Genomic DNA, 22960 nt, shown 5'->3' with positions numbered 1-22960 from the left:
AAGGCAGAACTCAAGAATGTGGTTTGATGCTACTTGAGTTGATTCAAGTAGTTCATGTCAACAGCACAGAGCTTGTAAGCCGCTCCAAAATGCAGCTTAGTCTTTGGATGCGTCATAAATTATTCAGTGGATTAGTATTCAAGTAATTGTTTTTCTTGCTCTGGGTATGTCTTGTTGGGAATTAAAAGACCAAGAGCTGTTTTCCTTGTTGTCAAGGGATCTTTCAGCAACTAAAATAGAACAGAAATATCCACAAAAGTCCTTGCAGTGCCACGTTACAGATGCATAAACCAAACATCTTCTCCATGTTTATTTTGTGTTTCCATGAGTAAACCTTCTAGAAAAGTACTTCTTTGTTTTCTGTGAACAGATATTTCTATAGACTTATTGCCCCTCTTCTTTAATCCTTTTATTGAAATGAGTGTGATTATTGTTTTTTTCAGGATTTGTTTTATTTTGTTAAAGTGTATTTGGTGCAGAGTTGCAGAGAGTCTTAAGCGATCTGATTTATACGCTAACCATTCAATGAATCTAAATAAGTATTCACTTCACTTGGGGGGAAAGAAAAAGCTCATTTGCTTAACCATTAAATCAGTGTCTTGCAACTGTAAGTTTATGATAGCTCTAAAGTACACTGAGCACGTTCTTTTTGGTCATCTGTTGGCAATTTGCAATCTATATGCTTGCTGTATACCGTGGAAATCCACCGCGTTGTGGAACTAGCAGGTAGCTGATAGAACTTTACTCTGTGTTGGAGGGACAGGTATTCATAGTATCACAGTATCAGTCAGGGTTGGAAGGGACCACAAGGATCAGCTAGTTCCAACCCCCCTGCCATGGGCAGGGACACCCCACACTACATCAGGCTGGCCAGAGCCTCAGCCAGCCTGGGCTTAAACACCTCCAGGGACAGGGCCCCAACCACCTCCCTGGACAACCCATTCCAGGGCTTCACCACTCTCATGGGGAAGAACTTCCTCCTCACCTCCAGCCTGAATCTCCCCACCTCCAGCTTCATTCCATTCCCCCTAGCCCACTCACTACCTGAGATCCTGACAAGTCCCTCCCCAGCCTTCCTGGAGGCCCTCTTCAGATCCTGGAAGGCCACAATGAGGTCACCTGGGAGCCTTCTCTTCTCCAGACTGAACAGCCCCAACTCCTTCAGTCTGTCCTCACAGGAGAGGTGCTCCAGCCCTCTGATCATCCTCCTGGCCCTTCTCTGGACACCTTCCAGCACCTCCAGATCCCTCTTGGAATAGGGGCTCCAGAGCTGGAGGCAGTACTCCAGGTGGGGTCTCCCCAGAGCTGAGCAGAGGGGGAGGATCACCTCCCTCGACCTGCTGGCCACACCTCCTGCTGCAGCCCAGGATCTGATTGGCTTTGTGGGCTGCAAGTGCACACTGAGAGCTTCTGGTGAGCTTCTCCTCCCCCAGCACCCCCAAGTCCCTCTCCTCAGGGCTGCTTTGCAGCCAGTCCCTGCCCAGCCTGGATTTGTGCCTGGGATTGCTTCGACCCAGCTGCAGGACCCTGCCCTTGGTCTTGTTGGACCTCCTGAATTTGGCTTGTGCCCACCTCTCCAGCCTGTCCAGGTCCCTCTGGATGGCCTCCCTTCCCTCCAGCCTGTCTGCTGCACCACACAGCTTGGTGTCATCAGCAAACTTGCTGAGGGTGCACTCAATGCCACTGTCCATGATACCCACAAAGATGTCAGAATGCATGAGTTGTATGATATGGCAGTCAAGGTTTTTAAAGAGCTATGGATGATGTGTTGAATGCTGTTTCAGGTTGATGAGTTGTACATTGCTTAACTATCTCTGGCCAAGCCAATAAAAGGAACTCAACAAATTACTTCCTATTTTGAAAACATCTTATGGGAAAGGGATAGGATCTGCTTATGGATCCTAATGCCTATAATGATTAGCTTTTTATGGGATACTTTTGTCCATGTTTAGTTCTTGACATCAACTTGAAATTCTGCTGCACAGTTGTTGGGTTTTTTGGGGGTCTGTTTTGGGTTGGGTTTTGTTGGTTGGGTTATTGTTGTTTGGGTTGGTGTTTTTTTAAGGATTTAAATTTTTGTGTGTCCTGTTGATTTGCATTCATATGTTTATAGAATGGAATAAAGTACATTCTAGATCCTCAACTCTACAGGTTTAGAATAGAATGGATGGGAATAGAATGGAATGGAAAGGAATAGAATGGAATGGAGTGGAATAGAGAAGAATGGAGTGAAATGGAAAAGAATGGAAAGGAATGGAATGGAATAGAAAAGAATGGAATGGAATGGAATAGAATAGAATAGAATAGACTAGACCAGACCAGACCAGGTTGGAAAAGACGTCAAATATCATCAAGTCCAACCTATCATCCAACACCATCTAATCAACTAAACCATGGCACCAAGTGCCTCATCCAGTCTCTTCCTAAACACCTCCAGGGATGGTGACTCCACCACCTCCCTGGGCAGCACATTCCAATGGCTAATCTCTCTCTGTGAAGAACTTTCTCCTCACCTCCAGCCTAAATTTCCCTTGATGCAGCCTGAGACTGTGTCCCCTTGTTCTGGTGCTGGTTGCCTGGGAGAAGAGACCAACCCCCACCTGCCTACAACCTCCCTTCAGGGAGTTGTAGAGAGCAAGAAGGTCTCCTCTGAGCCTCCTCTTCTCCAGGCTAAGCAACCCCAGCTCCCTCAGCCTCTCCTCACAGGGCTGTGCTCCAAACCCCTTCCATGTAGCATGTGGAATGAGGGTGGGTTTTGCACACAGCCAGCCTGTTGTGCTCGCGTTGCTCCACTTCTGTCTTCCTGTGGTTGTTCCGCGTGCATGATTTTGGCAGCTGTCTGATTGAATCATAGAGCTTCATGGGCATAAAAAGTCAGTCCACAAAGGTAGTGATGAAATGTGTGAATGTTTTGTCAGTTCTTCCTAGAGGTGATTTCAGTATCCAAAATGAGAAGGCCAGTGCTTGTGATGGATGAGTGAGTGGGTGGTTGTCTTTGAGGCTTGAGGTGGGTACCATGTACTCGTTCACTGTTTCATGATGTCACATTTCAGTTTGGTATTTTCATTCCACCACATCTACCAAATTCTGGTAACTGGAGTGGAAATACCTTCACCATTACTGAAAAGTGACATCTTCTGGGCTTTTTTTTTTTAACCTAGACTTACATTACAGACATTTGAAATACATTCAGCACGAGCAGTTTTACCTAATAAGCTGTGAATGTTCATCAGTTACCACAGAACACATGCAAGTAAGCAAAAATGGTCAGCCATTTCTCAGGCTTTCCCAAGTTTCACAGAATTTCACTCAAGCACAGCATGACTGTTCCCAAAGCTTACTTCTTGCATGTGTTGGCTGGGTTTGTATGCTTTGGCTTCTCCTGGATACTGCTTGGTATGTTAATCTCTCTGATTAGCAAGTTCTCTGGCCTGCAAAAATCCAGCCTATTGCCAGCTCCTTCTCAAACTGTGAAATAACTTCCTTCTCTATTTGATTGTACTAGGAATGATTTGGTGGGGGTAGGGTTTTGACAGAAACGTAGAGAGAAATATCCTTGTTTTAAAGTTCTGGCATATATATATACACACCAATAAATTTAACTTCAGTGTATCTTAGCTATTTATTTTGGGGATACATTTGCAACAAGTAGGAGATGAGTCTTGTGCCTATTTTAAAATTAATCCAGCATTTAGGATAGGATAGGATAGGATAGGGTAGGATAGGATAGGATAGGATAGGATAGGATAGGATAGGATAGGATAGGATAGGATAGGATAGGATAGGATAGGATAGGATAGGATAGGATAGGATAGAATTGAATTGCCTTGGCTTGCCTTGGCTTGCCTTGGCTTGCCTTGGCTTGCCTTGCCTTGGCTTGCCTTGCCTTGGCTTGCCTTGCCTTGGCTTGCCTTGCCTTGGCTTGCCTTGCCTTGGCTTGCCTTGCCTTGGCTTGCCTTGCCTTGGCTTGCCTTGACTTGCCTTGCCTTGCCTTGCCTTGCCTTGCCTTGGCTGGGTTTGGCTTGACCAGGTTGGAAAAGACCTTTGAGATCATCAAGTCCAACCTATCACCCAACACCATCTAATCAGCTAAACCATTTGCTGAGTTTATTGGTGTCTTTAGTAAAAGTGAAATACATTGCACAGTTTGCAGCCATGGGTAGTTTGCTCACGCTAATACTCCTTTCTCTGGGAAACATTTTGTGGATGTGGATGATCTCAAATACAGTACTAGTCCTACACCATTTTTAAACAAGAGCAGAATGGACTGGACTGGACTGGACTGGACTGGACTGGAATAGAATAGAATAGAATAGAATAGAATAGAATAGAATAGAATAGAATAGAATAGAATAGAATAGAATAGAATAGAATAGGTTGGAAGAGACCTTCAAGATCATCATGTCCAACCCATCAACCAATACAACCCACCTAAACAACTAACCCATGGCACCAAGCACCCCATCAAGTCTCCTCCTGAACACCTCCAATGATGGTGACTCCACCACCTCCCTGGGCATCACATTCCAATGGGCAATCACTTTCTCTGTGTAGAACTTCTTCCTAACATCCAACCTAAAGCTCCCCTGGTGCAGCCTGAGACTGTGTCCTCTTGTTCTGGTACTGTCTGCCTGGCAGAAGAGACACAGTATGTTTTCTTCCGTGGGTTTCCATCTTTTAGGAAAAGTCCAAACCAATGATATTGAAGTTTATTGTTTCAGTTGAAAAAAAAGAGTCTGAAAAAAGACTGCAAAAATAGCAGTGCTGTTGCTAGGCAGAGTGGTTTTCTCCTTCTGTGTGTCTGGTGGCCTAAGTAACAAAATGGAAATTTTGCTGCTTTTAAGTCCTGTTTAAAGCTTAGAACCAGTAATGGAATTCGAGGTCAGGCTCGGCAAGGCACTGAGCAACCTAATCTGGGATGGGATGGGATGGGATGGGATGGGATGGGAGGGAATGGAATGGAATGGAATGGAATGGAATAGAATGGAATGGAATAGAATAGAATAGAATAGAATAGACCAGACCAGAGCAGACCAGGTTGGAACAGACCTTCAAGATCATCATGTCCAACCCATCATCCAACACCATCTAAACAACTAAACCATGCAACCAAGCACCCCCCATCAAGTCTGCTCCTAAACACCTCCAATGATGGTGACGTAGGGTAGGGTAGGGTAGGGTAGGGTAAGGTAGGATAGGATAGGATAGAATAGAATAGAATAGAATAGAATAGAATAGAATAGAATAGAATAGAATAGAATAGAATAGAATAGAATAGAATAGAATAGAATAGAATAGAATAGAATAGAATAGAATAGAATAGAATAATTAGTGGAAGATGTGCCTGCTCACTGCATGGCAGTTGGACTAGATGACCTTTGGAAGTCCCTTCCAACCCACTCTATTATTCATAGAATCATAGAATCAGTAAGGTTGGAAAAGACCTCAGAGATCATCAAGTCCAACCTAGCACCCAACACCTCATGACTAACTAACCCATGGCTTCAAGTTCCATGTCCAATCCCTTTTTGATGGTAAACAAAGCAAAGCAAAGTGTCTCTTTATGATTTGTGTGTGGATGGCAGCTATGACTTCCACATTTGCTGGTCTCTTTTTGGCATAGTGGGGCCTTTGTAACATTTGAAAGTCTTAATGTATTGCCAGCTAGACCTTGAAACTTTGCATTAACAAAACCCAGGGATGGGATGGGATGGGATGTGATGAGATGGCATGGGATGGGATGGGATGGAATGGAATGGAATGGACTAGAAATTAATAGAATAGACTAGACTAGACTAGACTAGACTAGACTAGACTAGACTAGAATAGAATAGAATAGAATAGAATAGACCAGACCAGGTTGGAAGAGACCTTCAAGATCATCGCGTCCAACCCATCATCCAACACCGCCTAATCAACTAAACCATGCAACCATCTGAACTTCCAAGTCTTTGTTCATTGGAAGTGCTGTCAGTTCATTAAGCAAGTGAACTGAAAAGCTGCTAAAGCAGTGCTTGTGTTCCTCTGAGGCAGGGGATCCCTTCCTTACTTCATATCATTTGATTCAGTAAGTATTCGCCGCCTTTGTTGACAGCAAGGTTTCCTTTGCAATGTGAACTGGTGTATCCTAGACTGCATTTCCAAAGTACTGGTTGTTGCTGGTTTGATTTGAATGCTAAATATGTTGTACATGCATATTTCATATTGCTTATGACACTTCATTATTTATAGAGCTAGTCTGGAGTAAGCTGCTACGTGAAGTCGTTGGTACGTTCCACAACAGTATGAGAGTCTCAACCTGCTGATGACTTAAAAGTCTACCTAAGGACTTCAGTGTCAAATTCTTCAGTTCAGGAGCTTTATGAAAAGCAGCTAGCTAGTACTAGACTGACTTCTTCAGTTTCCATCCCAGGGTATCATTTAAGGTGGTATTTGAATATCAAGGTTTAGATGGTTATGTCAGAGATTTTTGCCTACTTCTAACCATTTCTTTGGGTGCTTTCTCTTGAGACTTCATGGTGCTGCTGCTGCTTGTGTTTCTAACAGCTTTCTAACCCACTGTTTGCTGTTGCATAGGTTGGGTTTTACAGCTGGTTCTACTTAAGCATTTGAATGAGGCCCAGATAGACAAAGGTGTGCAGATGTCATTGGAATAAGTGGATCACTTTCATGTCCTCACCCTTGTGAATCTGGGCACAGTTTTGGAGGGATTTGAAGGCCTGAGCTCTTCTTGCTTAGCATTCAGTACGGAATGGAATGGAATGGAATGGAATGGAATGGAATGGAATGGAATGGAATGGAATGGAATGGAATGGAATGGAATGGAATGGAATGGACCGGACCAGGTTGGAACAGACCTTCAAGGTCATTGCATCCAACCTATCATCCAACACCATCTAAACAACTAAACCATGCAACCAAGCACTCCATCAAGTCTCCTCCTAAACACCTCCAATGATGGTGACATAGGATAGGATAGGATAGGATAGGATAGGATAGGATAGAATAGAATAGAATAGAATAGAATAGAATAGAATAGAATAGAATAGAATAGAATAGAATAGAATAGAATAGAATAGAGGAGGATGTCCCTGCTCACTGCATGGCAGTTGGACTAGATGACCTTTGGAGGTCCCTTCCAATCCATTCTATTATTCATAGAATCATAGAATCGATAAGGTTGGAAAAGACCTCAGAGATCATCAAGTCCAACCTAGCATCCAACACCTCAGGACTAACTAACCCATGGCTTCAGGTGCCACATCCAATCCCTTTTTGATGGTAAACAAAACCAAGAAAAGTTTCTCTTTTTGAGTTGTGTGTGGATGGAATGGAATGGAATGGAACGGAACGGAACGGAATGGAATGGAATGGAATGGAATGGAATGGAATGGAATATAATGGAGTGGAATGGAATGGAATGGAATAGAACGGAATATAATGGAATGGAATGGAATGGAATGGAATGGAATGGAATGGAATAGAATAGAATAGAATAGAATAGAATAGAATAGAATAGATCAGGTTGGAAGAGACCTTCCAGGTCCTAAGGCTGGGATGTCTGTAGACTAAGGCGCTGCTAGGCCAAAAGCTGCTCCTACATGTTTGTGCTGGAATATTGTGCTAAGTTATTGATCTATCTCTTTCTATTTTTTTTTTCCCCTATCTTTAATGTTGTGCACTTTTTCTCTGTTCTGATGGCTGCCCTTCGGGATAGGCTGACCTCTGCTCTCCGTATGACATCCTGCAGTCGGATATTCGTCACATTCGAAAGACTGTTGACACTCTGCTGGCCCTCGGGGAGAAACCCCCACAGTCAACCTCTGCCTTTCGCTCCTGGGATCTAATAGGCTTTTGTCTTTTCCACATACTTTTTATAGTCTTGATGTTCATAACTTATCACTGGAATGTGCTAACAGCATAACCTGTGCGCATGTGCACCCAAACTTTCTGCTTTGTCTCTGACAAATTACAGGTACTTAATTTCCTTCCTTTGTCTTCCAAACTCCTCCCTGTCCCTTGCTTCCCTTCCTTGTAACAGCTCTATTAATCTCTTGAAGTAGAGGAGAGAGGGAGTAGCATCTTGAAGGCAAGTCTCATCTCTTTTCCTCCCCTCCACCTCTAGTTTAAGAACTTCTTTATTAGTAGTTTGGGGGGGGCGGTTTATGTTACCTAGACTACACACTGAATGTGTTGAAGCAATGAAGCCACTCTTAGCACACTTCTGGGTTTTTCACAAGCTAAACAGGACCAAGTCTTACTTTTTGTGAGAATCCAAGAAGGCAGCAGATACTGAAGCAGCTGGGGTATCACAGTATCACTTAGGTTGGAAAGGACCTCGAGGATCATCGAGTCCAACCTATCAACACAGACCCCATGACTAGGTGCCATGGCACCAAGTGCCACGTCCAAGAGGTGACACTTGAGCAGACAATAGTGTTTTCTAAGTTGCTATCAATTATCTCACCATGCATGGCATTAAGAGCACAAAGAGGTCTCTCTTTCAAATTACTGTTGGGTTTTTTTCAATCCTTTAGATTAACAGGAGTATTGCAACTTTAAAGATTGTTGGTCATCTCTACTGGCCTGGTGAAATTCCACACTGGAGTAGCTATGTTTTCCTGCTCACATTTTGTTTCCCGCTTTTTTCCTCTGTTGCACAAAGCAGCGCTGAACTGCTTCTGAACATTTGCTATGTTGCACTCCAAAGATGACTGTGAATTAGGAGTGGGTATGAGAAACCCACAAGAGGATGTTTCAGGTTGAAGGTCACGGACTAGAGCGTGATACAATGAGTTTGAGACTAAGCCGTTAGAGTCTTGTATCTCCCATTCTTATGTCTGATGTCAAGCAGGTCACATCACTATCTTGTCTCTGTCTTATCACCTGTGAAGAAGCAGGGAACTGTTTGTTTGTTTGTTTGCTTGTTTGTTTGTTTGTGTAAGGAGTATGAAGAAGCCAAAGTAGCTTGTAAAACAGATCACCTGGCAAGACCCTCTGAATTTTCCATCCTAAAAAGTACCTTAGACAAACATTAGCCAGGAGGATGGCTTTGGTATGTTTGAACTCTGCCTGTGGTTAGAGTGCTGGACTGGTGGCCTCCATTTTCCTTCTAGTTCTGTGCTCTGTTCATCTGTTGTAAAACTTGAGTGAGACTTTGTGTTTGTCTGGTTTAGTCCTTAAGGGATTATGGAAATGACAATTGGTTGAAAAACACAAAACCTTGAATATAAACCTATGTTGGCATTGCAATATTGGCCCAGGTGCTGGTGACTAAACTCATAATTCAGTCTCAAGCTAGCTCACCAAAAGACCTCAATTTGGTGCCTGTGAAAGAAATCTTCATTTCTTCCTACCCAGTATATCTAAAACATAATTGCCTGTAGACTTTTAGAGGATCATTAACATAAGAACTTGATTCTTACTGATTTTTGTAGCCACATGGTAATAATTTAGTGCCAAACTGCAATTATCCCCTTACCATAGATGCAAAACCTTATTCAAAACCATCTACATGCAGGTTGATTTCTGGACAGGACAGGACAGGACAGGACAGGACAGGACAGGACAGGATAGAATAGAATAGAATAGAATAGAATAGAATAGAATAGAATAGAATAGAATAGAATAGAATAGAATAGAATAGGTTGGAAGAGACCTTTCAGATCATCAAGTCCAACCTATCACCCAACACCATCTAATCAACTACACCATGGCACCAAGCACCCCATCCAGTCTCTTCCTAAACACCTCCAGTGATGGTGACTCCACACCTCCCTGGGCAGCACATTCCAATGGCCAGTCTTTCTCTGTGAAGAACTTTCTCCTCACTTCCAGCCTAATTTTCCCTTGGTGCAGCTTGAGACTGTGTCCTCTTGTTCTGGTGCTGCTTGCCTGGGAGAAGAGACCAACCTCTGCCTGCCTACAACCTCCCTTCAGGTAGTTGTAGACAGCAAGAAGGTCTCCCCTGAGCCTCTTCTTCTCCAGGCTAAGCAACCCCAGCTCCCTCAGCCTCTCCTCACAGGGCTGTGCTCCAGACCTCTCCCCAGCTTTGTTGCCCTTCTCTGGACACATTCAAGTGTCTCAATATCCTTCCTAAACTGAGGGGCCCAGAACTGGACACAGGACTCAAGGTGTGGCCTGACCAGTGCTGAGTCCATGGGCACAACGACTTCCCTGCTCCTGCTGGCCACACTATTCCTGCTGCAGGCCAGGATGCCATTGGCCTTCTTGGCCACCTGGGCACACTGCAGGCTCATGTTCAGCCTACTGTCGACCAGTACCCCCAGTTCCCTCTCTGCCTGGCTGCTCTCCAGCCACTCTGCCCCCAGCCTGCAGCACTGCCTTGGGGTGGTTGTGGCCAATGTGTGGAATTGTGTTTGTGTATCTCCAATATCTGCATACATATATAAAAAGCCATACATATATGAAAATGATCTATATAAAGAAAGGTAAAAGATTTAATTAGATAAAAGGTGTCATTAGATGTGTATTTTAAGATGGAAAAAAGACTTCCAGATGATACTTTATTTTTCTCCCAAGGGCTTCATGTCTAGCAGCTTCCAGTGCAGACACAGAGCTGTTGTGAAGAGAGTCTCCCATGAGCAGCTTCTTTATGCTTGAGGAAAAGCTGCTGTCTCTTTGGGTGGGCAGCTGTAGACTTGTAGCCTCATCCTGCCCAGGCATGTCTTTTAACTGTGTACCTTGCTCACTCAGAGCTTGACATTTCAGCTCCTGCTTTGATCAGATCTTTGCCTTGAGTGTTGCTTGTCTTGTTTTAAGGGTGCTGCTTTGCTGGTGAGGCTGAGAAAGTGTCACAAAGCTTCAGTCAGTTCAGAATCTATTAACTGAATGATTCTTTATGATCCAGTGTTGCTGCCTGAGGCAGAAGAAGGGCTGGGATTTTATTCCTGCTCCCACAGTGGCCATCATGTCTCCAGCCAGTGCCTTGTGTTAGGCACTCCTCATGTGGTAGCGATCTACACGTCTGAGTATGTTCTACCTTTTGGGTTGTCCATTAGGTGGTGAAAACTGTTGCTGCCATCCCATAGCACCCATCTGTCTTACTGTCCAATATTGTGTCTGATTACCCACTGTATCCAGTAGCTTTGGGAGGGATGTAAGAGATGTAGTAGAGTGGTGTGGTTTGTATTTGTGTTGTGCAGATGTGGAAGTTTGTGTCTTCACTGGGTTTGAGTGTGTTCCAGACCAGGCACTGTGCCAGTGTACCGCAGCGGAACAGACCCCACCCATAAAGACAGGTAACCCTCACAACTGGCCAAAGTTTGAACCTTACATATGCTTACCATGCAGACAGAGTTGTCTCTTCATAGTATCATAGTATCAGTCAGGGTTGGAAGGGACCACAAGGATCATCTAGTTCCAACCCCCCTGCCATGGGCAGGGACACCCCACACTACATCAGCCTGGCCTTAAACACCTCCAGGGACAGGGCCCCAACCACCTCCCTGGACAACCCATTCCAGGGCTTCACCACTCTCATGGGGAAGAACTTCCTCCTCACCTCCAGCCTCAATCTCCCCACCTCCAGCTTCATTCCATTCCCCCTAGTCCTATCACTACCTGAGATCCTGAGCAGTCCCTCCCCAGCCTTCCTGTAGGCCCCCTTCAGATACTGGAAGGCCACAATTAGGTCACCTCTTAGTATAGAGTACATTTTCATAGCATCATAGAATCAATGAGATTGGAAAAGACCTCAGCAATCATCCAGTCCAATCTAGCACCCAACACCTCAGGACTGACTAAACCATGGCTCCAAGTGCCAGGTCCAATCCCTTTTTGAACACTTCCAGGGATGGTGACTCCACCACCTCCCTGGGCAGCACATTCCAATGGCAAATCATTCTTTCTGTCAAGAATTTCTTCCTAACCTCCAGCCTAAACTTCCCCTGGCACAGCTTGAGACTGTGTCCTCTTGTTCTGGTGCTGCTTGCCTGGGAGAAGAGACCAAGCCCCACCTGGCTACAACCTCCCTTCAGGGAGTTGTAGAGAGTAAAAAGGTCTCCCCTGAGCTTCTTCTCCAGGCTAAGCAACCCCAGCTCCCTCAGCCTCTCCTCACAGGGCTGTGCTTCAGACCTCTCCCCAGCCTTGTTGCCCTTCTCTGGACACATTCAAGTGTCTCAATATCCTTCTTAAACTGAGGGGCCCAGAACTGGACACAGGACTCAAGGTGTGGCCTAACCAGTGCTGAGTCCAGGGGCACAATGACTTCCCTGCTCCTGCTGGCCACACTATTCCTAATGCAGGCCAGGATGCCATTGGCCTTCTTGGCCAGAAAAGTTAATACATTACTTATTTATTACTTAATATATTACCTATTTATTACTTAATTATTCAGCCACCCAGCTGACTGTGGCTCCCTTACAGAATTGCAGCTGCAGTGTTGAAGGTCTGGGGTTTGGGGGATATATTTTTTTGGCTTTGTTAAATCTGGTCCTGAGTGTGTACTTTCCAAAACATACTAACATCTCCCTTGGAAATTAAAGGAAAACCACAATCTGCAACCCACCTCCAGCCTGAATTACTTTGCTCTGTTTTTCAGCCTTCTCTTGTCTTTGGTACTTCAACTGGCATTTGGGTGCATGCAGCCATCAGCAGGAAGAGTGGATAAGGGGAATACATATTAAAAGGCATCACAGGTCACAGAATCACCAAGGTTGGAAGAGACCTCAAAGGTCATCAAGTCCAACTTGTCACCACAGACCTCATGACTATACCATGGCACCAAGTGCCACATCCAATCCCCTCTTGAACCCCTCCAGGGATGGTGACTCCACCACCTCCCTGGGCAGCAGATCTGTGAAAAAAGAAAATCTTTGCTGTAGTTTTTATTCAGCCCTTTAGGAAGAGAATTTGTCCTTGACTTCACAAAAGGTCAAAGTTTTACCTACTGGCATAAATTTGCCTCAATGCAAGACCCTGATGTTCCTTTGAGTGCCTTTCCACTTCAGGTGGTTGGCTCCAAGCATTAAATGCTGGGCAGTATCATAGTATCAGTCAGGGTTGGAAGGGACCACAAGGAGCATCTAGTTCCAACCCCCCTGCCATGGGTAGGGACACCCCACGCTAGATCAGCCTGGCCAGTCAGTCCCTTGACTTCTTGTTTTAATTTGCCCATCCACACATCCCAGTGTTTGATTGGGTCACCAAGTTATTTTTGGGTTGGTTGGTTTGGTGGGTTTGGGATTTGTTCGTGTTGTTTGTGGCCTTTTTGTTTCTGGGGTTTTGCTTGTGGGGTTTTGAGTTTGTGGGGTTTGTGTCTGTGGGTTTGTTCTGCTTGTGTTGTGATTTTTTGTGTGTTTCGTGTATTTTGTGTGTGATTTGTGGTTTGTAGTTGATTTGTGGTTGGTGTGTCATTGGTTTGGGGGTTTGGTTTGTTTGCTCTGGGTGTTTGTGTGTGGGTTTGTGGGTTTGGTTTGTGGGTTTTGTTTGTGTGTTTGGTTTGGGTGTTTGGGAGTTTGTGTGTTTGGTTTGGGGGCTTGGTTTTGGGTGTTTGGTTTGGGTGTTTGTGTGTTTGGTTTGGGGGTTTGGTTTGGGTATTTGGGGGTTTGGCTTGGGGGTTTGGTTTTGGGTGTTTGTGTGTTTGGTTTGGGGGTTTGTGTGTTTGGGGGTTTGGTTTGGGGGTTTGGGTGTTTGGTTTGGGTGTTTGTGTATTTGGGTTTGTGTGTTTGGTTTGGGTGTTTGTGTGTTTGGTTTTGGGGGGTTGGGTGTTTGGTTTGGGTGTTTGTGTGTTTGGTTTGGGGGTTTGTTTTTGGGTGTATGGTTTGGGTGTTTGTGTATTTGGTTTTGGGGGGTTGGGTGTTTGGTTTGGGTGTTTGTGTGTTTGGTTTGTGGGTTTGGGTGTTTGCTTTGGGTGTTTGTGTGTTTGGTTTGGGTGTTTGGTTTGGGTGTTTGGGGGTTTGGTTTGGGTGTTCGTGTGTTTGGTTTTGTGTGTTTGCTTTGGGTGTTTGTGTGTTTGGTTTGTGGGTTTGGGTGTTTGTGTGGTTGGTTTGGGAGTTTGGGGGTTTGGTTTGGGTGGTTGGTTTGGGGGTTTGGTTTGTAGGTTTTGTTGGTTTTGTGTTTGGTTTGGGTGTTTGGTTTGTGGGTTTGGGTGTTTGGTTTGGGTGTTTGCGGGTTTGGTTTGTGGGTTTGGTTTGTGGATTTGGTTTGGGTGTTTGGATTTGGTTTGTGGGGTTGGTTTGTTTGCTTTGGGTGTTTGTGTGTTTGGTTTGTGGTTTGTGTGCTTGGTTTGGGTGTTTGTATGTTTGGTTTGGGGGTTTGTGGGTTTGGTTTGTTTGGGTGTTTGTGTGGGGGTTTGTGGGTTTGGTTTGTTTGCTTTGGGTGTTTGTGTGTTTGTGGGTTTGTGTGGTTTGTGTGTTTGGTTTGTGGGTTTGGGTGTTTGTGTGTTTGGTTTGTTTGCTTTGGGTGTTTGTGTGTTTGGTTTGTGTGTTTGGTTTGTTTGCATTGGGTGTTTGTGTGTTTGGTTTGTTTGCTTTGGGTGTGTGGTTTGTGGTTTTTGTTGTTTGTGTGTTGGGTTTGTGGGTTTTGTGTGTTGGGTTTGTGGTTTTGTGGGTGTTGTTTGGGGTTTTGTTTGTGGTTTTGGTTTGGGTTGGGTAATTGATGTTTTATTTTGTCCCCTGTGACTCTGCAATCCCATACTCTACAAAGACAAGAAAGAGAAGGGCTCTTGCCAAATGGTAGAATTTCATTTCTCTGTATGATTGCTACCAAGTGCAGCTGGGCCCCGCTGCAGCAGTGTGGTCATTTCCCTACTCACCCATTTGATGCAACGACCACAGTTGACTTGTTTGATAAATCCTTGCTGGATCTGAGCTGACAAGCTGCTGGCCCTAGCATCAACCAAGTCAAACCCTTGCCTGGACTTGGAAGTCATCTGGTGCCAAGGAAAATAGATGTGAGATATGTATGTGTCCTGTGTCACATATCCTTGTGGGATTAGTGTCCTTGTGTGCTCCTGGATCTCTTCTACACCACCTGAGTCATTCTGTTCCAGGATTGGGAGCTTGTGCACGTGCACACACGTGTGTTTGTGGGTGCAGCTGTTCACTGTTTCCTTGTGTTGCTTTGTTGGCTCAGCCTCCTGGCTGCTGCCTCCTTTTTGTGCCTCCTCAGAAAAAAAACAATGGTCTTTCTCCCCCCTCAAAGGGACTTTGTTGGTTTGCTTCATGATGGATTTCAGAACATCTTCATCCCCTCGAAACAGCTGTGTGTCTGGAGGGAGTGGGTTGCTTCCAACCCTTCCCCCCAGGTGCTCTTGGGGAGGAAAAGAACATCAAAAATGTAGACCTTCATTTCTGTAGCAGATAAGGAAGAGAAACATTTGTGCTGCTCTGAGGGAAGTGGCAGCCCTGCCCTGTGCAAGTGCTTTGAGGATCTTTTAGCTGGATCTTGAGAATTAGTAGAGAGTTCTTCTGACCTTCTGGAGTTTGTTCAGTGATGGTTTCAACAGAGATAACTTTTAGACAGACAATTCCTACTAGTGTATTGAAGTGTTATGGGGTTGATGCTAATGCAGAAGGGACAGAAAGCCTACACCAGAGGTGTGAGGAAGGGAGTGAGGTTGGTTGTCCCAAGAGTCATGGGTGAGTTCTTTTGGTTGGGCAGGGCTGTTGTTTCAACATGCCAGGATTTGAGAGAAGTGTTGAGATCTCCAGCTTGGGCAGGTTCTCAGCTGTGATTCACAGCAGGTGTAGAGTAGAGAAGAGAGAATAGAAAATAGAATAGAATAGAATAGAATATAGAATATAGATTAGAGGATAGGATAGGATAGGATAGGATAGGATAGGATAGGATAGGATAGGATAGGATAGGATAGGATAGGATAGGATAGGATAGAACAGAGCAGGTTGGAAGAGACCTTCAAGATCGAGTCCAACCTATCACCCAGCACCACCTAATCAACTAAACCATGGCACCAAGCACCCCATCCAGTCTCTTCCTGAACACCTCCAGTGATGGTGACCACCTCATTCCAATGTGCTCATTCCAGCACATTCCAATGGCCAATCACTCTCCCTATGAAGAATCTTTTCCTAACATCCAGCCTAAATCTCCTCTGGTGCAGTATGTAGAATGGAATAGGATAGGATAGGATAGGATAGGATAGGATAGGATAGGATAGGATAGGATAGGATAGGATAGGATAGGATAGGATAGGATAGGATAGGATAGGATAGGATAGGATAGGATGAATGGAATGGAATGGAATGGAATGGAATGGAATAGACTAGAATAGAATAGAATAGGAATAGGAATAGGAATAGGAATAGGAATAGGAATAGGAATAGACCAGACCAGACCAGGTTGGAAGAGACCTTCAAGGTCAGGGACAGGAGGTGTAGCTTCAGGGACAGCAGCTGAACTTAAAGACTGGGACCTTGGGCCAAGGTTAGCTGCTGTCATGCAGAAAAGCTGAGCTGATTGTCAGTGTGCTCTGGATTCAGGCCCTGGCAAGATGTGATTATTCCTTCTTCTGAGAACAGCTAATTATATTACCCCAAAGCTGTGATTTTTGGAAGTCTGTGAGGCAGAGTTGATGAAAGCCATTTACAGAGTGTTGAAGAGAGTGATTAGGGCTTAGATAAGAAATTGATGTGTGACACGTTCAGATGAAATTTGTCACGTTTAGGAGATGGTGTAGGTCTCATTGTCAGCTTTGGAAGGCTACCTCAGCCCCACATTCAGCTGCAGGCTTAGGAAATAATAACCAAGTTCCCTCTTCTGCTTTAGAAGAGAAGGCTGTCAGTTGTGTAGCTCTCAAACACTAATCAAGAATGATGCACAATACAGAATAGAGAATTAACCAGGTTGGAAGAGATCTTTGAGATCATCAAGTCCAACCTATCACCCAACACCATCTAATCGACTGAACCATGGCACCAAATGCCTCACCCAGGCTCTTCCTAAACACTTCCAGTGGTGGTGACTCCACCACCTCCCTGGGCAGCACATTCTGGGAAGAACTTCTTCCTAACATCCAACCTAAACCTCCCCTGGTGCAGCTTGAGACTCTGTCCTCTTGGGAGGTTGTAGCCAGGAGGGGGTTGGTCTCTTCTCCCAGGCAACCAGCACCAGAACAAGAGGACACAGTCTCAAGCTGTGCCAGGGGAGGTTTAGGCTGGAGGTTAGAAAGAAGTTCTACACAGAGAGAGTGATTGCCCATTGGAATGTGCTGCCTGGGGAGGTGGTGGAGTCACCATCACTGGTGGTGTTCAGGAGGAGACTTGATGGGGTGCTTGGTGTCATGGTTTAGTTGATTAGGTGGTGTTGGATGATAGGTTGGATGCGATGACCTTGAAGGTCTCTTCCAACCTGGTCCATTCCATTCCACTCCACTCCACTCCACTCCACTCCACTCCACTCCACCTCCTACTCCTACTCCTACTCTACTCCTGGTTTCCTGGGAGACCAACCCCCACCTGGCTACAACCTCCCTTCAGGTAGCTGTAGACAGCAAGGTCTCCCCTGAGCCTCCTCTCCTCCAGGCTCCAGGTTTATGGATAGAGAGCCTTAGTTGAACTTACAGAAGCAAGAATATTCAGTAGAGGACAGGCAATCAATTAAAGCAGAATCTCAAATGCATCAGCAGGTTTAGAAGCTGAAAGTTTATTGCCCAGCCAAGAGAGAGATTCAATCCTGAGAAGATCAAACCGATCCTCTTCATCTTAAGGAACCTCATGTATGGATGCTTAGGGAAAGAAGAGAAGGTTGGAGCACACAGGTGGTGCCTTTTCAAACTTATATCTGACCTGATAGGCCCTTAAGGACTGCCACTGAAGGACTCCTTGAGGCAGGCACTGTCTGTATGTGTTTGTGTTGCACAGTTTGGGCTTTTTTTTCCTCTCTGTATACTTTTTGTCATCCCACTTGACGCTGTTGACTTTCATCCTGTGGCAATGAAGTCTCACAGTTGCAGAGATGGTTCATGTGGTGTAGTCCAGCTTTTTCCACTGAGCTTTGCAGACCTGCTGCCTGGATTCACAGTGTCATGGGGTTCATTCATGGGAATGCCCAGGTGCATTAGAAAACACTTCTGCTTTAAAGAGCCCATCCCATCGTGACACAGCAGTACAGCTCCCAGCAAGGCTTTCTGTATTTATTCCCTGGGGGGGAGGGGTGTCTTGTTCCCTGTAGGAGATGCAGGATTTACACTTTGACAGCCTTCTGGTGCCACAGCCTCTGTGGACAGCTAGTAGGTTTCCTCCCTGGCCATGACTGCTGTGACCAGAGTCGATTCCTGCATATTTCCAAATCAGTTGCTCATCACTCAGAAGGAAATGCTTTGCCCATGGTGGATGGCTTTCAAAGGTGTATGTCCTGGGACCAAGGCCCACCTGTCTAGAGCTCAGTGGCAGAACTGGTTTTGCCTAATACAGCCAGCCTTTTGTCCCCAAGCCCAGCCATCTGTATCACAGTATCACCAAGGTTGGAAGAGACCTCAGAGATCATCGAGTCCAACCTGTCACGCACACACACACAGAATCACCAAGGTTGGAGGAGACCTCAGAGATCGTCAAGTCCAACCTATCACACACACACACAGAGAATCACCAAGGTTGGAAGAGACCTCAGAGATCATCAAGTCCAACCTATCACACACATACAGAGAATCATCAAGGTTGGAAGAGACCTCAGAGATCACCAAGTCCAACCTATCACACACACACACAGAGAATCACCAAGGTTGGAAGAGACCTCAGAGATCAAGTCCAACCTGTCACCCAGCACCTCAGGACTAACTAAACCATGGCTTCAAGTGCCACATCCAATCCCCTCTTGAACACCTCCAGGGATGGTGACTCCACCACCTCCCTGGGCAGCACATCCAAGGGCAACAGCAGGCAGTGCCACATTACCTCACTGGGTAGGGGAAGGTCCGGTGTGTACCTTGCTGGCCTTCACTCTTTGTTAAGATGCTTACATACACTCCTGGCCACAGAACAGGTTGGTTTCTGATGCTTAAAATATAGAATAGAATATAGAATAAACCAGGTTGGAAAAGACCTTCAAGATCATCGTGTCCAACCTGTCATCCAACACCATCTAAACAACTAACCCATGGCACCAAGCACCCCATCAAGTCCCCTCCTGAACACCTCCAGTGATGGTGACTCCACCACCTCCCCAGGCAGCCCATTCCAATGGGCAATCACTCTCTCTGTGTAGAACTTCCTCCTAACCTCCAGTCTAAACCTCCCCTGGCACAGCCTGAAACTGTCCTCTTGTTCTGGTGCTGGCTGCCTGGGAGAAGAGACCAACCTCTGCCTGTCTACAACCCCCCTTAAGGTAGTTGTAGAGAGCAGTAAGGTCACCCCTGAGTCTCCTCCTCTCCAGGCTAAGCAACCCCAGCTCCCTCAGCCTCTCCTCACAGGGCTGTGCTCCAAACCCCTCTCTATCTTTGTTGCCCTTCTCTGGACACATTCCAGCAAGTCAACCTCCTTCCTAAACTGAGGGGCCCAGAACTGGACACAGGACTCAAGGTGTGGCCTAACCAGTGCTGAGTCCAGGGGCAGAATGACCTCCCTGCTCCTGCTGGCCACACTGTTCCTGATGCAGGCCAGGATGCCACTGGCCCTCCTGGCTGCCTGGGCACACTGCAGGCTCATGTTCAGCCTACCATCATATTAACAGATCTCTCCCTAACTGATAGGTATAAAAAGAGCAAAAGCAGAGACTCTCTCTCAAAAGTAACAGGTAGTTCTTTTTAATTAAACATGGGAAAACAGTTGCTGCTTGCTGGGCATTGTGTTCTGACCATGATCTTGTAGAGCAAGGCTGTGCAGTGCTGAACATCCTAATCTTTCCTCCTTTGTTTGTCCCCTTCTAGGAGAAGCTCTGCCTACCACATCACATCCTAGAAGAAAAGGGCTTGGTAAAAGTGAGCATAACAGTTCAAGCATTGCTAGATGTAACTACAGTGAAACAAGCTTTATTCACGTGAAGCTGCTCTCTCTGCTGTTACCAGCTCCACTGTGCCACCAGAGAATCAGAACACTGCCCACCTTTGCAGACTGCATTGACAAAAAGCCAACTCCCAACACACCCCCCCTCCCCCAAGTGCTCCAAGAGTATTCTCACACTTCTGATGGTAAACTTGGCCTTCAGACTGCAGCCGGGCGTCGAACTGCCAACCAGAGACGGAGCAGAAAACACTTCCCAGGGCAAGCTGAAGCTTCACTGCTTTAATAGCTCACTTTGTACAGTGCTTACTCAAGCAAGCCACCTCTCTGCCACTTAAGAATGTGTGCAGCACACAGCTGTCTTGCAGCAAGATGCCTTTGTATTATTCAATTAAGAACCATTGTAATCATTTTTGGGGGGGGGGGGTGGAGGGGGTGGGGTAGAGCAGGGAGAGGAAATCAGACTTGTAGAACAGAATTAACCAGGTTGGAAGAGACCTTCGAGATCATGGAGTCCAACCTATCATAGCCCAACACCATCTCACCAACTAAACCATGGCTCCAAGCACCCCATCAAGTCTCTTCCTGAACACCTCCAGTGATGGTGACTCCACCACCTCCCTGGGCAGCACATTCCCAATGGCCAAATCTCTCTTGCTGGGAAGAACTCCTTCCTAACCTCCAGCCTAAAACCTCCCCCCTGGCGCAGCTTGAAGACTGCGCCCGCGTTAGGTTTTGCCTTCCCCCTCCTTGCAGTCGCTTCGGCCTCCATCGCCTTTCTGAAGACACACACACCCCCTCCCCCCCCTCCCCTGCCCCCAGACATCAAATATTTATATAAATATTATTTATTAGTGAGTTGTTATTCATCCTTTGGATGCAAAGTGTAAATTAGGAAAACTGTATTTTATTACTGCTTTTTTTGTGGTTAAACACTTTATTTTAATATAAAGATTGAGTTAGGGTTTTTTTTACTCCACTCGCTGCGCAGTGGCTCCGGGGGCCTCCTCCAGTTGTGTTTGCTGAGAGGGGGAAGATTACAAACCAACAAAGGGCAAGCTAAATAGGTGCTTACAGGGAGAGGGCAGCCAATTCTTTGCTTGTTCAGTTTGCAGAACGCTGGGGACAAAGAATCCCTCTGCATTCCCCTTGAGCTTCCTACATGCCAGCAGCACTTTTCTCCTCCCCCACTCCACACCGCGTTGGCTGAAAGCGAGGGCGCACCCCTTGTGGTCGTATACAGAGATGGTTCGAAAGAGGGGAGGAACAAGAAAGAAAAAGAACAACCAAAAAAAAACCCCACACAAGGGAAGATGCACACTTGAAAGAGAAATGTGGACAACTATTTTTGGATTGCTCCTTTGACTATGCACAAGACCTCGGAACTTTTGCCACGGGAACGCGGACGCCCTGCGTTAGGAGCGCGTGGCTTGACAGCTGATTTTGCACTGCAACTTGGTGGTCTCCCTTGGAGGACTGCAGCACTGCAGGACAAAGAGTGAAAAACAGCACAAGAATCAATCAACCAGGTTGGAGGAGACCTCAGAGATCAGCGAGTCCAACCTGTGAGGAGGAAGTTCTTCCCCATGAGAGTGGTGAAGCCCTGGAATGGGTTGCCCAGGGAGGTGGTTGAGGCCCCGTCCCTGGAGGTGTTTAAGCCCAGGCTGGCTGAGGCTGTGGCCAGGCTGATGTAGTGTGGGGTGTCCCTGCCCATGGCAGGGGGGTTGGAACTGGATGATCCTTGTGGTCCCTTCCAACCCGGACTGATACTATGATACCTCCTGACAACTAAACCATGGCTCCAAGTGCCACGTCCAAGCCTGTCTTGAACACCTCCTGGGATGATGACTCCACCACCTCCCTGGGCAGCACATCCCAATGGCCAATCTCTCTTTCTGTGAAGAACTAAGAAGATTAACAAGAAGATTTCCCAGGTTTTTTTTTCCCAATGATTCCTTCAAGAAGAGATAAAAAGCCAAAAGCAGCCTCAAAGCCCTGACCTTCCAGACCCAGCCTGCTGGGTGCAGTGCTTCTCCTTGTGGTCTCTCATTTCCCCCCACAGACTTAGTTACAATCTTCTGTAGGAAATGTTTGTAGGATCAGGCCTCTAAGCCCACCTCAGCAATAGAAGATCAGGTTCTTTAGCCTTATGTCTAGCATTTTTAAGGAGGTTTTTAGAAGATTCTAAATGCTTCTGAATAGAATTAACCAGGTTGGAAAAGACCTTCGAGATCATGGAGTCCAACCTATCACCCAACACCATTTAATCAGCTAAACCACGGCACCAAGTGCCTCATCCAGTCTCTTCCTAAAACACCTCCAGTCATCACACATTGTAGATCAAACAGCTCCAGCACAGTGTTTCTCCCACTGGAACATGCATTTTTCTTTCTGGAGGAGAAGCTCAGTGATGTGACTGAGGACAGGAAAGGAGCATGTGTTGAAAAGGCTCTGGCGGTCAGGGGTCGGCGGCGGAATACCGGATGGCAAAACAGAGGCAAGGCAGTGGGAGGACAAAACTTCTAAGCAAGAGAATGTGGAGAGAACTATTGCATAAGGACTTTTTGGAAGGATGATGCTTGACACTACTATGAGCATCTAAGCAAAGCTACACACAGCATCATGGAACCATTTAGGTTGGAAGAGACCTTTAAGATCATTGACTCCAACCATATCTTCACCAGTATTCCACTAGGAGATTTTTGATGGTTAATAGAATACAGCATTAACCAGGTTGGAAAAGACCTCAGAGATCATCGAGTCCAACCTATCACCCAACACCATCTAATCAACTGAACCATGGCACCAAGCAACCCATCAAGTCTCTTCGTAAACACCTCCAGTGATGGTGACTCCACCACCCCCCTGGGCAGCACATCCCAATGGCCAATCTCTCTGTGAAGAATTTCTTCCTAACATCCAGCCTCCCCTGGCACAGCCTGAAGCTGTGTCCTCTTGTTCTGGTGCTGATTGCCTGGGAGAAGAGACCAATCCCCACCTGGCTACAACCTCCCTTCAGGGTGTTGTAGACAGCAAGAAGG

General features: G+C 46.0%; 1 protein-coding gene across 4 annotated transcripts in view; it reads left to right on the top strand.

Moving 5' to 3' along the window:
• LRCH1 (leucine rich repeats and calponin homology domain containing 1) overlaps positions 1-22960 on the top strand; it is a 113804-nt gene that overhangs the window by 90146 nt on the left and 698 nt on the right. For 3 of the 4 annotated variants that reach the window (XR_010990694.1, XR_010990693.1, XR_010990692.1), the window contains 2 exons: positions 7718-7975; positions 19847-19933. Coding sequence is in view for 1 of the 4 variants with exons in the window: in XM_068165214.1 (XP_068021315.1) it covers positions 19847-19960 (114 nt within the window). In the remaining 3 variants the exon portion in view is untranslated. Of the gene's footprint in view, positions 1-7717; positions 7976-19846 lie in introns of all 4 variants that reach the window. The other variant, XM_068165214.1, reaches the window with a different exon arrangement.

Source organism: Melanerpes formicivorus, unplaced genomic scaffold, assembly GCF_026170545.1.
Source record: "Melanerpes formicivorus ecotype bairdi unplaced genomic scaffold, bMelFor1.0.p_v2 SCAF_87, whole genome shotgun sequence".
Classification (NCBI taxonomy): domain Eukaryota; kingdom Metazoa; phylum Chordata; class Aves; order Piciformes; family Picidae; genus Melanerpes; species Melanerpes formicivorus.
Note: the sequence above shows the minus strand (reverse complement) of the source record. Positions and strands in the feature narration are given on the sequence as shown.